Source organism: Pan paniscus, chromosome 16, assembly GCF_029289425.2.
Source record: "Pan paniscus chromosome 16, NHGRI_mPanPan1-v2.0_pri, whole genome shotgun sequence".
In the NCBI taxonomy this organism is placed as follows: domain Eukaryota; kingdom Metazoa; phylum Chordata; class Mammalia; order Primates; family Hominidae; genus Pan; species Pan paniscus.
In genome coordinates this window covers 5,705,107-5,721,931 of record NC_073265.2, presented here as the reverse complement: position 1 = coordinate 5,721,931, position 16,825 = coordinate 5,705,107, and the positions used below count along the sequence as shown (strand labels likewise).

Here is a 16,825-nt window from a genome sequence, read left to right as displayed (position 1 = left end):
AATCTTTCATGAATGATGTGGGCCATCCCCTTGGTAGTAACTGAGGTTTGCTTTGAGTGCACAAGAGACCTGGTTGTTTAAAAGTGTGTGGCACTTCCCCCTCCAACCCCCACTCTCTCTCTTGCTCCCATTCTCACCATGTGAAGTGCTGGCTCCCACTTTGCCTTCTGTCACGATTGAAAGCTTCCTGAGGCCTCCCCAGAAGCAGGTGTTAGTATTATGCTTCCTCTACAGCCTGCAGAACTGTCAGCCAATTAAACCTCTTTTCTTATAAATTACCCAGCCCCAGGTATTTCTTTAAAGCAGTGCAAGAATAGCCTAACACGGTGTGATAATGGCTACATGGGTTCAGACTGGCTCAACTTGGTTTTAGAGGATCCAAATTGGTTCAAACCAGTTATTCATTGAAAAACCTCTTCTTTTCTTTATTTATTTTATTGTGGTAAGTATACATAACATACAATTTACCATCTTAACCATTTTTAAGTGTACAATTCAGTGGCATCAAGTACATTCACACTGTTGAGCGACCATCACCACCGATGACCTCCAGAATGCTTCCATCTTCACAACTGAACCTCTGCACCCATTAAACACCAGCTCCCCACTCCCTGCTCTCTCCAGCCCCTGACCACCGCCACTCTACTTCCTGTTTCTATGACTCTGACTACTGTGGGTGCCTCAGAAGTAGAATCACACAGTACTTGTCCTTTTGTGACTGGCTCATTGCACTTAGCAGGACGTCTTCAAGGTTTGTCCATATTGCAGCCTGTGTCACAATTTTCTTCCTTTTTCAGGGTGAATAACATTGAAATCCTTTTCTTTTGTACTTTCTCGCTATGCTTGTGGCTCAGAAGAGCAAATACAAGGCCGCAATGCAGCAAGAGGAGCCCTGACCCACCACTGCTTTGCCTGTGGAGTGGGTTTTGAGGACTGGGAAATGGCTGGATGACCTCCCTCTCTCGAAGATGAACACAAGTATATCTAAAAGTGGGGCCCAATGAATGAATAATGAACATGCTATCTTTCACATAACTGGGGCCGCAATGAATGAATCAGAGGGGGCAGACAGTCTCCAGAAGCGGAATCAGAGGCCACCTGCAAGCACATGGGCGGAAGGACAGGGGCTAATGAGAAAGAGGGTAAATGAGTGATGCCGCCACACACAGCAACAGCCTCCACCCTGACGTCACACCCGAGCAGCTCTTGGGGAGCAGCGTCTCCCTACCTGAAGTCCACCTCGGGCTCCCGAACCTGCACAGTCTGGCTGCACCCACAGCAGACCAGGCAGGCCACCCGTGGGACAGACCCAGAAGTGAGTCAGCACCCAGTGTCTCTTAAAAGGACCAGGACCAGATGGAGGCCTGGACCACGGGTAGCTGTTGACACTGGAGGAGGGGAAAATAGCTTCTGTGAGCCTAGCCCAAACTTCCTTCAGCTCCAGCACTTTGGGTCTTGGCTTGGTCTCAGCTGGAGAGAGACCAACTTCTCTTCTGTGAAGGCTGACTGGGGAATTGGGGGCAGACATGGGTGTGGCAGGTCCTGGAGGCCTCTATCAGCCCAGAGGGCTCCATTCCATTCCACATCTCCTTTCTCCACATGTCTGAGTTGTGTGTAGTTTTCCTGAGCTGCCCATGGTATTATCTGACATAGGATTAGGAGTTATTCTAATAGGTCAGCCCCCTATTACCATAGTCACATGTCTTCATAGTAACTGACTGGCACTGGTTGTGATCTGAATGCTTTGGGGTAAAACTCCCATGTCTGCCATCACCACGCTATCACATCTTGGGCAAGCACACCATGGGTGACATTATGCATCTCAGCGTGTTCAGCCACGCGATCTTTCTTCCTAAACAGATATTTCTATAACTTCTTGCACCGAGCCCTGCACTTCCTAGGGAATGTCACAGACTAACTGATTTTGCCAACTGGGTGTCTCTCAAGCCTCTGGTGCAAGAGAGGCATGATGCCAGGTGTCACGGAGGCCCAAGAACGGGAGGTACGGGGCCTCAAGAAGCAGACGCACGTGGACAGCCTGGGTCCCATACCCAATGCTCTCACTCCCCACAATCTGCCCTAGACACCCCACCGGCAGATGAGTACAATGCAAGTCAATATCTCACATACGAGCGTGCGTGCACGCGCGCGCGCGCACACACACACACACACACACACTATGAGCACCTCGGCTTGCTGGCACCTCCTTGGGCCCTCCGTGCAAGTCTCTATAGACACTGTCCATCTACCATTCCCATGCCTCTGCCTTCCCAATCCACCAGAGCTGCTCAGGCTCAGGGGACCCCGCCAACAGGTGGCCACCGCCAACGGGTGCTTTCTTCCCCAGCAAGATATCTCCTAACTGCCCTGCTACATCTGGCCTTCCTAATGTCCCTCCCCTCAGCTCCCCAGTTCTCTCCTGGCTCCCCTCCATGCCCCCAGTGGAACCCTCTGTCTCTCTCTCATCACCATCCCCCAACCCATGTCCCTCGCCTTCCCTTTGTCTTGTTTCAGGCTCAAAGCCACATCACGATTCCAGCCCCTTCCATGCTGAGGACACCCACACACCTCTATGTTCATCCCCACCTTGTCGGCTGACTTCCCAAAGCCCCTCTCAAAGTCCCAGAGCCTCTCCGCCTGTCCCTAACTCTGGAGCCTGTCCTGGAAGCCTGCCTGGAACTCGTCTGGAGCCTGGCCACACCTGGATGGGGGCGGGGAGAGTCTCATGTATCCGTCTCCCTCTAGAATGAGTTTCAAATGCAGGATAATGCCACTTTCACCTTTGCAGTCCCAGTGCCAACCACGTGGCAGGTGCCAATTTGCAAGGGCCATGCGGGAGGTTTGCAGGGAGGGCCGGCCCCCCACATCAGGAGCGGCCCAGCAGGAGGAGCTGGCTTTGAAGAGTGTGAATTCGGGGTGGAAACTGGAAAAAAGGTGCCCAAGGTTAAGAGAGGCTTGGCCATCATTTGGAGTCGGTGAGAGACAGGTGGTCCCAGGCCCAGCTTGCCTACCTGGAAGAAGAGGTGTGTGGGCTTCTCAGCTAACTTCCTATTAGATATTCGGTGTGAGAAAATCAGGGCAGCCCTTGGGGCTGCGCAGCTGTTGCCCCATCTCCCAAATCAGTGACTCTGGAGTAGAAAGAGGCATGTGAGAACTTCCCCAGCAGGGCACAAGCCACACTCAGGAGGGCCCTGCAGAGGGGACAGCGTGGGGGCACCTTGGGAGGCCCTTACCCGACCTCACCCCCAGCAGCTCCAGTGTGGCCCTGACCAGTTCTGGTCCTCCTCTCATCCTATCTCACAAGCAGGGCTCACCACCTCCTTTGTGTCACTCCCAAGGACAGGTCCACTAGTGTCCTCACCCCTGCCCAGCATGGCCTGTACCCAAACTGGGTGCAGGGACTTGCCCACCCACCTCCCCCAGACCCGATGAGCTTCCCATGGACTGAAAACTCATCATCATCATCATCTTCACAAAAACTCCATGCCCCGCACCACCCATACAGACACTGACCAGATCAACTCCCCTCCCCACCCATACAGACACTGACCAGATCAACTCCCCTCCCCACCCATACAGACACTGACCAGATCAACTCCCCTCCCCACCCATACAGACACTGACCAGATCAACTCCCCTCCCCACCCATACAGACACTGACCAGATCAACTCCCCTCCCCACCCATACAGACACTGACCAGATCAACTCCCCTCCCCACCCATACAGACACTGACCAGATCAACTCCCCTCCCCACCCATACAGACACTGACCAGATCAACTCCCCTCCCCACCCATACAGACACTGACCAGATCAACTCCCCTCCCCACCCATACAGACACTGACCCAGATCAACTCCCCTCCCCACAGCCCCACGAGTTGGGGGGCTGCTGGCACAGGTGGCCCATCCGGAATGTTCCCGGGCCCCGAGCTGCTGCAGCCGGGTGGGATGCCGGCTTCCTGACTGTGGCTCCAGCATTCCTAACCACTGCACTCTTCTTTCTCCCCGAGGACTAGGGTGTGTTGAGGGGAGAGGTACTTTTTAGATCACTATTAGTGGTAGTGGGAGAGCTTTACATGCTCTGCCCCGACAATGTTTTAGAACAATGTTTTAGAAACCCCGGCTTTACCTAGATTTTAAAAGTACCCGAAGCAATCCCAGATCCTGATAGATAAACTGCTCCCTGATAATAACAGCCACCCATGGTGACATGTCATCAAAACATGTCATCAAAACATCAAAAGGCTTCATACAAATCAAAGAAGGCAGCTGTGCTGACTCAGCAAATGGGCCCTGAGCTTCTGAACATCAAGTTCAGAAGCTCATGCGGAGCCAGCCAGGGTTGAAACGTCAATGCACACCCGTAGGATTTTATTTTTCAAGGCAATCCTGGGAATCAGTAGCAGGAGGTGCGGTGTCCACCCTGTCACAGTGCTGGGAGCAGAGCTGCACGGGAAGGGGTTCAGTACAGACGACAGGGGACACAGGAGCACCCCAAGAACCCTCCTGTGCAGCCTCCCCGTGTGCAGAGCAGGAGTGCTAGGCCTGACGCCATGGGTGGGCGGGGCAAGGGACACTAGAATCTGGGGCATGGCTGCAGAAAGGAGGGAGCCGACTACTCCACTGAGGCCTGGGGGCTGGAGAGGACCTTCCCCTGCCCAGGCAGACCATGCCCCAATGCCCCCCATAAGCCCCTGCCCTCAGCACCACCTACAGGCTCTTTCCCAAGTTCCATCCTACTGTGGGCCAGGTTTAGACAAACCCCAGACCACTCCCTCCTGGGCGCAGTGCAAGCCCCAAAGCCACTCTGTGCAGGACCACCCCATCTGCACACCTGCTGCCCCATCATACGCTGATGGAGGGGGGGTGCCTGGGTGCCAACAACCCCATGCCACTCTTGTCTCAGTCCTCTTCTGTAAAGCAGATACTGACACTCACTTCATATGCTGCCCAGCGGGGCATGTGTGTGAGGCCGTGGCTCAGAACACACACGGTGCCACTGCCTCCCACCTGGGGGACACACCCAGTTACCTGTGCTTTTAGCATCTTCTCTCCCTTGGCACCAGACTCCTATCACACTCTCAGAAGGCTCTTCAAAAAGCAAGTCTCTACTGAATGCCAAGTCACGGCCAAAGCATCTCTACAATGAGCAATGATGCACAATTCTGCATTCGATGTGGCCTCGGGGCCCTCGACCACGCTTCCCTTTAACTGTTGTATTAAGTTGGCTACGATGTATTGATTTTTCTTCTTTTTTCTATTGGCAGAAGGCTCTTTCTAGAAAGCACCAGCTGGGTCAGGGATAAACAGAAATCATGAAAACCCCAAATAATCAAAACGCGTATTTGGTTTGCCATTCCAAGGTGTGGAGCTATTCTACACTTGCTGAGTAAATCAAATACCTCAACTCGGTAGCCATGGAGGTCCTGGACAAGGAATGCCTTGCAGCTCCAGAAATCTCCAAGGTCCAAAGGAGTAAGTCTCTACAGGGAGAATTTCAGGCAGGGCTGACCTTTTCAGTGTATCTCCTGATAGACGTCACAAGGTAACAGGTGGGATGGGGCTCCAAAACAATCCGTCCAGCCCTCGCCAAACCTGTTATGTTCCACAGGCCACCCAGAGGCATCCAGAGAACATGCCATCCAGGGCCACCCCACAGACCCACAGAACTAGGATCTTTGGTGCTGGACAAACACTCTTATGGTGCCCCCCAGGAGTGTGGGTGAGTTGCCCCAGGGAAAGCACGAATGAGCAAACTACTCTCTTCAAGGGAAGGTACCAAGGACGTGCCAGGTCCACAGGCTCATCCCTGGAGCTGTGAGACTGAGCCAGGTACCAGTGCCCAGCTGGGGTCCTCCCTCTACTCACGCTTCACTGCCTGATAGTAGAGGGCCACATGGGTAGGTGTAGTAATACTAATTCCATCAGGTCACGCAATACGAGCCTTGCTGGACCCAACTCATGTATTCCTTAAACACTGCATGAAAAAAAAAAATCAATTCTTTATGTCAACAAAGCTCAAAAAAATTAAGAAAAATGCCACATGAACAATCTTTACTTGACTTGTTTGATCTGTGGCCTGAGCCCTGGTGAACTCGGGACATGTTAGCACTGAGATGGGGACATTTTATAGACCGGAGGCTTCCATATCTACTGGTCACCTCACTGGCACCATATCCCACTCACTGAGAACGACAGGGCACGCCAAGCCTTTCAACAGCAAGGAAACAGACAACAGAGGAGAAGAGACCATCACTCTCCAGGAGGAACACTGCACAGTTCCCCCACGCTGACTCACCCTCCAGCAGGCAGGCTCAAACGCGGACTGCACAGAACTGGACGCTTTCTCTTCTCAGGTTCAAGGGCTGTGTTATGCACTGTTTAGAGGCATGAGTTTTGGCATAACACAGTCCACAGTCTATTCACAGGTGAGCTACTTAACTGTGCCATCTGCAACACGGGACTAACCCTAGCTCCCTCTCTCTGGGTTGCTCTAGGATTTACTGCGATCATATTCCTAACACCCCTAACATGGTGCTGGCAGTCACCACCAACACTGCTGCCACCTCCACCGGCACCCACGGACTTTACACAAACCACAAAATAAGAAAGGTTAAATCTGCAGAAGCCAAGGGTCCTGCACAATGACAACCTTTCCATCATCACCATTTGGGGTTGCTGAATCATCTTGGAACTGAAGCATACAGGGAGAGGTCTTGGGAGTTCATGTGTACTGGTCCTTTACTCCCCAGGGTGTAAAGCTTGGGTCTGTATTCTCCCACAGACCCTGCATGGAGGGAAAAGGGCTTGCTGATACACCATGTTTGGGAAGCACTGGCCAGGCTGGCTGGTGTCTCCGCTATAGCAAACGTGGGACTTTATGCTGCTTGTGTGTGAGAAATCAGTAAACCCCCAAGAAGGGAAAAACTTTGCAGCAAAGTTTCCCGAAGTCATTTGCCAACCAAATACAACCAATTCTCATTCACATAGTTATGTTCTGTAAAGCTGCCCTGAGCACTGAGTTGATGAATACTGAATACATTGCTCCTAGGGGCGATACAGGGTTAGGTTCCTATGAGCCTCGGGACACATTTTTGTCAATGAATCAACACAGAACCTTGTTTTATGTGTGTTTCTGTTTATACACACCTTGTTTAATATACATTTCTTATAAATAATTAATAATATGCAATATTTCTTTATCATAAAACACTAGCTGAGAAGAGTTTAACATTTCCCTGACCCTAGATCACAAGACAGTAAAGTTCTTGGGTTTTCTAACTGTCCACTGTGTGTTTTTTAATCAGTTATTGTCCCATGAATCTGCAAATTTAGCCATTCCTCCACCTTTTCCTTAACTTCATCATACGCTACAGAAGTTACTTTAGCACCTCCCAAGAGTGGCAGCATAGACGAGTCAGCACTGTTGCTCAGCCCTGAAGGAAGCTTCTCTAGCACATGTAAGGCACATGGCAGCCATTCTGTGCTTAGGATCACTAGGCTTCAGCACCACACTTGAGGGCCATTTTATCACCAACACACACACACACACACACATACACACACACATCAACAAAAATGCAAAGAACATTAAATAGATTGTGAAAAGAACAGCTGTTTACAGTATGAGAGCTGAAACAAGAAGGCAAAGCCTTGTTCAACCTCAGCTGGGAACGTGAGAGTTGGGTGACTCAAATTCTTCCCCTCTCTGTACCTCCACAAATGACTGGGAAAGTGCTACGAGTATTGATTTCAGGGTTACAAATCAATTTTAGCAAGTTAACAAAGTTGCAAATATCAAATCCATGAATAGTAAGGATCAAATGGTACTTTGTTTACAGAACACCTCTAAGAGCGTGTTTTGGGAAATCCTGACCTAGGTTTGTCTCTTTGATTTGAAAACTCTACAGTGGAATTCTACAATGCCACATGGCAAAAGATTTTTTTGCCTGTATTTTCCAAATTTTCCTCAGTAAACTTGCAGTGCTTTGAAATAACCTTTTTTTATTTTACTAAAATAATTCAAGCGTAGATCTCTGTTCCCCATCCTGTCTTCCTACAATTTTAGAAATTCTATCACCTTTGTGCCTCTCACATCCCAGCCCCTGGGCAGACCTCTTGGTCTCAGCAGAGTAGCACAGGTGGGAGGGCTACCTGCAAACTGGAGCCTTTTCGAAATGCATGGCATCCTACAGCTCAGCTAGAGGGCTCCAAAGGCCACACAACCTACTTCTTAGTACAGGCACAACTCATTTTTCTTTTCTTTTTTTTTTTGGAGGTGGGGAGTCTCACTTTGTTGCCAACGTTGGAGTGCAGTGGTGCTATCTCGGCTCACTGCAGCTTCTGCCTCCCAGGCTCAAGCAATTCTCCTGCCTCAGTCTCCTGAGTAGCTGGGATTACTGGTGCACACTACCATGCCCAGCTAATTTTTATATTTTTAGCAGAGACGGGGTTTCACCATGTTGGTCAGGCTGGTCTCGAACTCCTGACCTCAGGTGATTTGCCCACCTTGGCCTCCCAAAGTGCTGGGATTACAGGTGTGAGCCACCGCACCCAGTCGGCAAGTCATTTTTCGTATCGACCAGACCAAAGCAATGTCCTCTGTGAATACATCTACCCAGACAGGGAAGAAGGAAACATCCAATTAAATCCCTCTGTACCGAAAGGAGGTGGAGGGGTCACAGATGAGTCATTAACATCTTAAAAATGCTGCAGAGATGGTGAAAATAATATAACCAAAATTCAAAAGAAAATGTACTAAAGAAGAGGACATATGCAACAGGAAGTCACACCTACAGTGTAGAGAGTGCTTCTATGAGATGGAAATGCATCCAAACCCCAAAAGATAAAGGGCATGCATCCAACATCCACAGAAGAAGGGAAACAATTAGGCAAGGTCATCGAGGGGAAATGGTCAACGTTGATGTACGGCATGGGGATTTATCCTCAGGTAATAAACCAAAGAAGGAAAACATGGTTTGTACAAAGATGTCTGTGGCAGCCTTACACCTAAGAGAAAATGCCACTCACAATCTGCATGCTCAATGGTAGAGCGTGTACAGAGAAATACGTTATACAGCACATCATCGCCCAAATGGATCATGGAAAGGTCACTACAAATAATCATGAAAATTATATGGTGACATGGAGAAACATTTATCATGCATCAGATTTTAAAAACTATATGACAAAAATACATCTGGGTTATGATGACAGCTACGTACATCATTTATGCTCAATGCTATGGTCTGAAAAGGCACACTGATGAAATAGCTCATCCGTTAGGGTAGTAGGGACCATGGAGAATACATTTTTCATCTTCCCATTTTTTCTAACTCTATTTTACTATTGCCATTCGTGCAATGACTAAATGCTATTCATTCCTCTTCAAAATATCCAGGACACACTTTTTCAAGCTGTAAAATGAGTAGAAGAGAGGGGAGGGTTGCTACACAATTTCCTCCAAGTGAGTCTCCTACAGCATCACAGCTGGAATGTGGCATCTTGTTGAAATGCAGATTTCAGATTCAGCAATTTGGGGGCGGGGCTCCCCAGTAATGCCAATGCTGCTGGGTTAGGGTTAAAAACAAGAGTCTTCAGCATCTAAGTGACCAATATTGCCCATTTCTCCCTTCAGATTTTTTTTTTACTGCAGCCTCAACCATAGGGATCACTACACACACTATGTGGACAGCACTGGGAACAGAGAGGTGAGCATGGGACACATGGCACCCTGTGCACCTGTTTGAGGCCAGGCCTTTGTTGGCTCCTGGCACGGCCTGGCTGTCCCCCAGGGGAGGAAGGGGATTGCTCTTAGGAAAGTAGGTTGTTATTTCAAGCAAGGCAGCACCAAATCTCCCAGTGCATATCCTTCATAAAAAATCTTGCTTTCAAGATGAATTCTACGGCTCTTTCTGGTCAGATTTCAAAGAGGTCCTCATCTGGAATGGGGTACTCAAATCCAAGGACGTGGAGACCCTGCCCATGTGCAGCGGGCCTGGTAGAGTCTTCAGAAAGAGTAGTCAGGGCCCCTGGCACCAGGGTCCTTGTCAGCCTGGAACTCTGGAACTGGCAGGTGTTCCCCTTGACAGAATTAATTTGTGAACTGATAGGAAAGAAAGAAAAAAAGAGAGAGAGAGAGAGAGAGGAGGGAAGGAGGGAGAGAAGGAAGGAAGGAAGGAAGGAAGGAGGGAGGGAGGGAGGGAGGGAGGGAGGCAGGCAGGGAGGGAGGAAAGGAGGAAAGGACAGAAAGAAGGGAGGGAGGGAGGGTAAAACAAAACAAAACAAAAGCTATACAATCATTAACCAGTTTAAATGAACTTTTCCAGTGTCTCAGACAAGAGCATGTCCTTCAAGGACACACTCTCCTTAGGGGGAGAAGCGACATACTTTTTCATTCAATGCCTCTTCTGGGAAGAACAGATCTCCTCTTGATCCTCCACAATAGCTGGGGACTTCCCCTACCTCCACCTGCCCTTTTAAACAGCTACTACCACCCATCCATCCATTCATTCCCACTCATTTACCTCCCAGCTCTCCAACCGCAAGATCTCTGTGTTTTTACCCAAATTACCATCTGGTTAGCATGAAGCACAAACCCAGAAAATATCAGGTCTTGCTTACTCCCCACCACGCTCTAAAGATAATCATCTTTGACAAGAACTTGGCTAGCGATGCCATTTGTCACAATAAGACGCAGCATGTCACACGCTCTGCACAGCCCACGTCAATCCCTGAGGTGCCTTCCCCACTGTTGTGGGACAAGCCCAGGTCCTGCTAAAGACCAAAGAAACACTTTGCTTTGGCCTAAAGCCCAGACCCAGGGTCCAGAGCCTCCTGGCCTTAGGGGTGAACTCTCCCAACACCCACTAGTACCATGGGAGCTCCTATACATCCCACAGCCCCCTGTAAACACGGAATTGCTGTGAATGACAGGAACCCCCCAAAGTGAAGTCAACTGACACTTAACGTTCTTTAGAGAGAATACAAGACATTAAAATACAAGTGCTGAAAATCCAGGAGTCAATTAAAATACAAGTGCTGAAAATCCAATGATTTCCATTCCAAACCCAAGCTCTCAGTACACACACACACACACACACACACACACACACACACTCAAATTCATGAACTCTTCTCAGAAAAAAAATTTAATAGTTAAGGCTTTAAAAAAATATGACAGAAGTCCACATAATTGGCCAAATAGAAGTTCCTTCACCCGAGTCCAATAATCACATCTTCTTTATATACCCACAGTGAGGCTTTTTTTGGAAGGTGGCTTTTCAAATGTGTTTATTAGAATGCACGCTGACTTTGCTATAATTAAAATACAGTTATGCTGACATCCACTGCCCTCATCAGCATGCGTTTCTTCCCCAAGGTTTTGTCAAACCTTCAAAAAATCCTTTTCCAAATAGGTATTCACAGCTGATTGCCCATCAGGCCAAGGACCCCAGGCTTTCAGAGACCCGTCCATTGTGAAATGCACTCTGGTCCCCACCCCAGCCACCAGGCCACCCAACACTGGCCGCAGCAGTGGGTGAGCACCAGCACCCCCACGTCTTTGCCACTGCCCTGCTGGTCTGAGTACACCCCTGAGGATTGAGGGGCTCTCCCACACATACTGCCCCACCATGAGCAGACCTAGGGCAGTGGGCAAGAAATTGAACCTCTCTTCTAGGGTGGGGGGAGGGGTGTCTTCTGCGAGACACGAGTTGCCACTTAGCCCTCAACTGGCTTTACTCCTGAGTCTGAGCGGTGAGCTTAAGAGTGGCTGGAGCATTCACATAACATGTCTCCCAACTGGACCAATGAAGAGCTCAGCAACCATTAGAACTGTGAGGCACCCAGCACCCCCCACCGCCTCGCTTCAGCATCTGCGAGGCCTGTACCCTGAGGTCCCTTGCTCTCGGGCCCCTCTGCTCCCTTCCGCAGGACAGCCAGAGTCCTACCTGCTCATGGGGCCACTTCGGCCTCTCTTCTGGGGTCCTGGTCTTGGGCTTGAAGCCTCTCTGGGGGTCTCCGGGGTGCTTGGCCTCGGGAAGGAGGTTCAGCGACTTGGGCCTCGCCTCGTGCCTGCTGGGGCTGCAGCTGGCCTTGATGGGTGGGCAGGCCTCTGCAGAGTCCTCAGGCTCTGGCTCAGGCCCATGCTCGGGGCTGGCCTCACTGGCGCTGGTGATGCTGGTCATGCTCAGACTCATCTTGATCTCTGCCACGATCTGGTCAATGTCCTCCTCCTGGTCCTCCAGGTCCCCATCCCTGCGCCTCAGGCGGTAGGGGGAGGCACCGGTGTTCCCGTTGGCCTCCTCGGTGTAGTAGTCCTGGTAGCCCTCTTTGCTGGCACAGTAGTGACCGTCTTCTTCCTGGTCATGGGCCTCAAGGACGGAGGGCTCATCCTCCGGAATGGGCAGTTGGCCGTCTGGGTAGTCCTGGCTGCCTTCAGCCTCGTGGCCGTGGGGGTGCGGGCCCGCCGAGTCCGTCCACTCCTCCACCGCCTCCTGGCACTCATCAGTGTCCACAGGGTGTGCACTGTGGGCCAGGTACTCCTCCCCGTTGCAGTCCATGCCCTCCAGGTAGCTGTCGTCCTCGGGGCAGTAGCGGATGTAGTAGGTGATGCCCTCCTCCTCCTCAGGGAGGCCCTCGTCATAGTCCTCCTCCTCAGAGGTGTTGTTCACGTAGTCAGAGCTGGAGTCCGCATCGGGGCTGTGGTTGTGGCACTCCTGTTCCTCTGGCGCGGGGCTCTCTGGCCGCAGGGCAGCCAGCTCCAGGCCCTCGGGCACATAGCCCTCCAAGGGCAGCTCCATGTCCTCGCTCTCGGGCTCCTGGCTGTGAGGGACAGGACCTGGTCTCACCCTATGGTCCAACATGGCGCTCCCCACGCTCTCAAGCTTCCGGTGGGCCATGGCAGTCGTTCACGCAGCCATCATCACCCAGAGGCAGCCACTGTGGGGAGGAACATTGGGAAGGACAGAGTCAAAACCCCACAAAGCCCAGCCATGTGTGGGGCCACTTCACCACAGCACCTCCCACCACGTCCTCCCGCAGCCATGTGAGGGCACGTCTGTTCAAACAGTGCGCCATCCCCACCCCCGCTGACTCATCATCAGAACAACACGCATCCACACCAAGGAGAACGAGGGCACACAGAGCTCTGGGAAAAGCAGCCAAGGGAGGCACCGGCAGCTCACGAGGGCACACGCCTCTCCCCAGGAACCTACCGGCTCATTCCTGACTTCTCACTCAGTTTGGGTAGCCCAGGTGACCAAGACAAATGGTCGTAAGATCAGGTTGTTTGCTCTCACGAAGAAAACGAGCAGCTTTCATTAAGAAGACATAATGAGGACCAATGAGGAGGGACATTAACTCTTCCCAATCTAAATCCATGACCCCTCAAAGACTATCTTGGGTACCTTCCCCTTCAGGCTTATCCCATCCTCTCCCTCCTCTTCCCCCTCAAACTGAACAATGTTCACCGAGGAACTGGATGTGCAGGAACCATCCAGGCTGAGCGATGTGCAGAAAAGCTCAACACAAGTCCCCAGCGTGGCAGGCTGGAGGGCTCAGGAGAGGGGACAGCACTGCTCGGCCATGGGGAGAAGAGGACAAAGGGTGCAGCCGCAGCCTGCAGGTATTGTGGGGTGACAGGGCAGCTGCAGAGACCTGGCAGGCCAAACTGGGAGAGGGCCTGGACCCAGTGCCCAGGACTCTGCACTTTATCCCCCAAACCACACTGCTATGGCCTTAATACGTCCCCCAAAGTTCATGCATTGGAGACTTAATCCCTAATGCAACAGTGTTGAGAGGTGGGACCTTTGAAAGGTGATTAGGTCATGAGGGCTGTGCTCTCATGAATGGATTAATGTCTTTATCTTGGGAGGAAGTTCTTTATTGTGAGAGTGGGTTTGTTATAAAAGTGAGTTTGGCTCTCTCTTGCTCTCTTTCTCACTCTCCCTCACCTTCTCACCTCTGCCTTGGGATGACATAGCAAGAAGGCCCTTACCAGATGCTGGCACCGTGACCTTGGACTTCCCAGCCTCCAGAACTGTGAGAAACAAATCTCCATTCTTTATAATCAACCAGTCTTAGGTATTCTGTTATAGCAACAGAAAACAGACTAAGACATGTGCACAGTCACTGAGCAATTTTCAACATTTTTTCTTTTAGCCCTGTCTCTCTGGGCCTGGCGTGGGGACAGAGGCTAGAGGCAGGGAGACCAGTGAAAAGGCTATTCTCTCTTCTGGGGGAAAGCAAGGGGCTAGCATCAGAAAAGTGGCACAGAGGACGTCCAAAAGTTTGCTTAACGTTCTACTTCTTTTTTTTTTTTTTTTTTTTTTGAGATGGAGTCTCACTCTGTCGCCCAGGATGGAGTGCAGTGGCACCATCTCAGCTCACTGCAAGCTCCACCTCCCGGGTTCACACCATTCTCCTGCCTCAGCCTCCCGAGTAGCTGGGACTACAGGCGTCCCCCACCATGCCGAGCTAATTTTTCATATTTTTAGTAGAGACGGGGTTTCACCGTGTTAGCTAGGATGGTCACAATCTCCTGACCTCGTGATCCGCCCACCTCAGCCTCTAAAAGTGCTGGGATTACAGGGGTGAGCCACCACGCCCAGCAACGTTCTACTTCTTCAGCTAAGTGTTTCCCCAAATGTTTGTCATATTCTTTAAACTGTACTCTTACATTACACATGCCTTTTTGCTTGCATGATAGTTCAATTATTTAAAAAAACATATTCCAGTAGTCCAGTTAAGAGCTTGCACACTTGAAAATGCTTCAAATGCTAAATTTTTAATGTCTATTTTACTGCAATTTTTAAAAAGAAAAAAAAGAGCTTAAACTAAAACAGTAGAGAGGACAGTGGAGAAGTGGCTCAGTGAGGACCTTAGGTGGCAGAAGCAAAGGGATCTGGGCTCAGATGGGAGCAGGGAGTGAAGATGAAAGAGGAGCTATCAGTGACCCTCAGCAGTCACTGCCCGGGCTCTGATCTTGCCTTCCTGTACCTCCTCTTCCCCTCTTGTCTCTTTAGTTTAGGCCACAGACTCAAGGCCTTCCATATTGTGTATCCCCCCAGAGCTCCAAACACAGCACCTTGTTTGTAGTGGTGCCGAAAACACATCTTGTTATGAGACTGAGTGTACCAGATGGTCACGGTTACAGCAGTATGAATATTCCCAAAAGAACGAAGAAGGAGATAATTATTTCATCCAGTCCAGACACTCAGAGTGTGGGCACAATTACTGATGGAGCCACATGCTTCCAACGTGTGAATTCACTCCAAGGACACTTGACATCTAAAGAAGCAATGTTTACTCCGCCACCTGCACAGGCTTGTCCATGGCCGTGTCTCAGGAGCATCACTAGCATGCGGAGCAATTCACAGCACTCCCCCTAGAGTGGCCCACAGACAGCAAAGATGTCCCACACCAGGAAAATTGTCACTGAGATGGACCCTGCAGGGCCCGTCACCCCATTCGCAAACCCTGAAACTGGCAGGACAATTCGAAAGAGCTGTTCCCTAGAAGAGAACAAGGGGCCAGCACTCACTAAGACATCTGCAACCCAGATGTGTCAGAGGACACATCAAGACCACTGAGCTGCCTCAAAGACCACATATAACTTATCACCAGATTTCTTATCTTCACAGAGGACAGCCAGCCACAAGAGAGAGGCTGCAGGAGTGATGTCAGGGACTTAGCAACCACAACTCTCGGACACAATCTCCAGTAACTACATTCCTCAAGACGGTCTCTCAGAAGCATGTGCTGAATGCAGCTGCTAACATGCAACCAGACGTCCATGTCTTGACTGTCAGGACGGCAAAGGGCAGATGGTACATCACTGGCACATGAGCACACAGCTCCCATTCCTTGCATAGCGGTGCCGTCTCTACGGCATCCCTGTTTCTCGCCAGGCTCTGACACCAAGCTGTGCACGTTGAAGGTATGTTCTCTTGTTAAGAGAACAAACTAAAGTACACAGTACTCTTGCTATCTTAACTTCAAATTCTCTGTCATTCGGGGGGATAAAATCTGTAATATGCACATATAAATATGTATACCAACACTAAATAAAATATTCTGTAGGCCAATATAGGACATAAGGACTAAAATACACATTACAGTAACATGGAACAGTCCAGATCCTATTAAAATGTTATTCAAGTTTTCAAAAATGAAAACACTGAGGACATTGTAGGAGAACTACAACAGAACCAGGAGTTTATTTTCCACTGGTGTTTCCTATTAGCTCTCCAAGCCTTCAAATGATTTCAGAAAAATTTATTCCAGATGTATAACACTACAACAACAATATAACTTGGACTATAATTACTCAATTCATAACTTACCACTGCTTCCTATACTTTTTGCATTTCTTTTTCTTGAACTATTTAGTGGGATTTCATTTTTATTTTGTAAAAATAATTGTTAGAGTCATTTTGTTTAGTTAAGAGGTAACCCTTTTGTATCTATAAAATGGCTCTGATCTCACACAGAATGATACCTTTGCTAGGTATAAGATTATTGTATTGCATCCTTTTCACAATAATTTGCTAACACTGTTCCACTATCTTCTAGCTTACAGCCTCGCAGATGTGCACTTTAATACTATTCAGACTCTTTTTACCTTGGTACAAAAATCTATTCCTTCCATCTGGAAGCTGATACAATTTCCTCTCCACTCTTAGAGTTCAGAAATTCCAGCAAACTATGTCTAGATAAGGGTCTTTTTAAATTTTATAAGGGTCTCATTAATTTTATGTGAGATTCATTTGGTGAGCCCTTTCCGAATCAAGTCCCACATCTTACTTTAGTTACAGGAAGATT

The 16,825-nt window shown here is 49.7% G+C and overlaps 1 protein-coding gene across 16 annotated transcripts in view; it reads right to left on the bottom strand.

Annotated features, from left to right (window-relative positions):
• The window catches only part of APBA2 (amyloid beta precursor protein binding family A member 2), a 232,934-nt gene that overhangs the window by 51,130 nt on the left and 164,979 nt on the right, over window positions 1-16,825 (bottom strand). For all 16 annotated transcript variants that reach the window (XM_055098170.2, XM_063596985.1, XM_057299831.2 and 13 more), the window contains one exon: window positions 11,953-12,943. In XM_055098170.2, coding sequence (XP_054954145.1) covers window positions 11,953-12,903 — 951 coding nt within the window. In that variant the 5' untranslated portion in view covers window positions 12,904-12,943. The remainder of the gene's footprint in view (window positions 1-11,952; window positions 12,944-16,825) is intronic.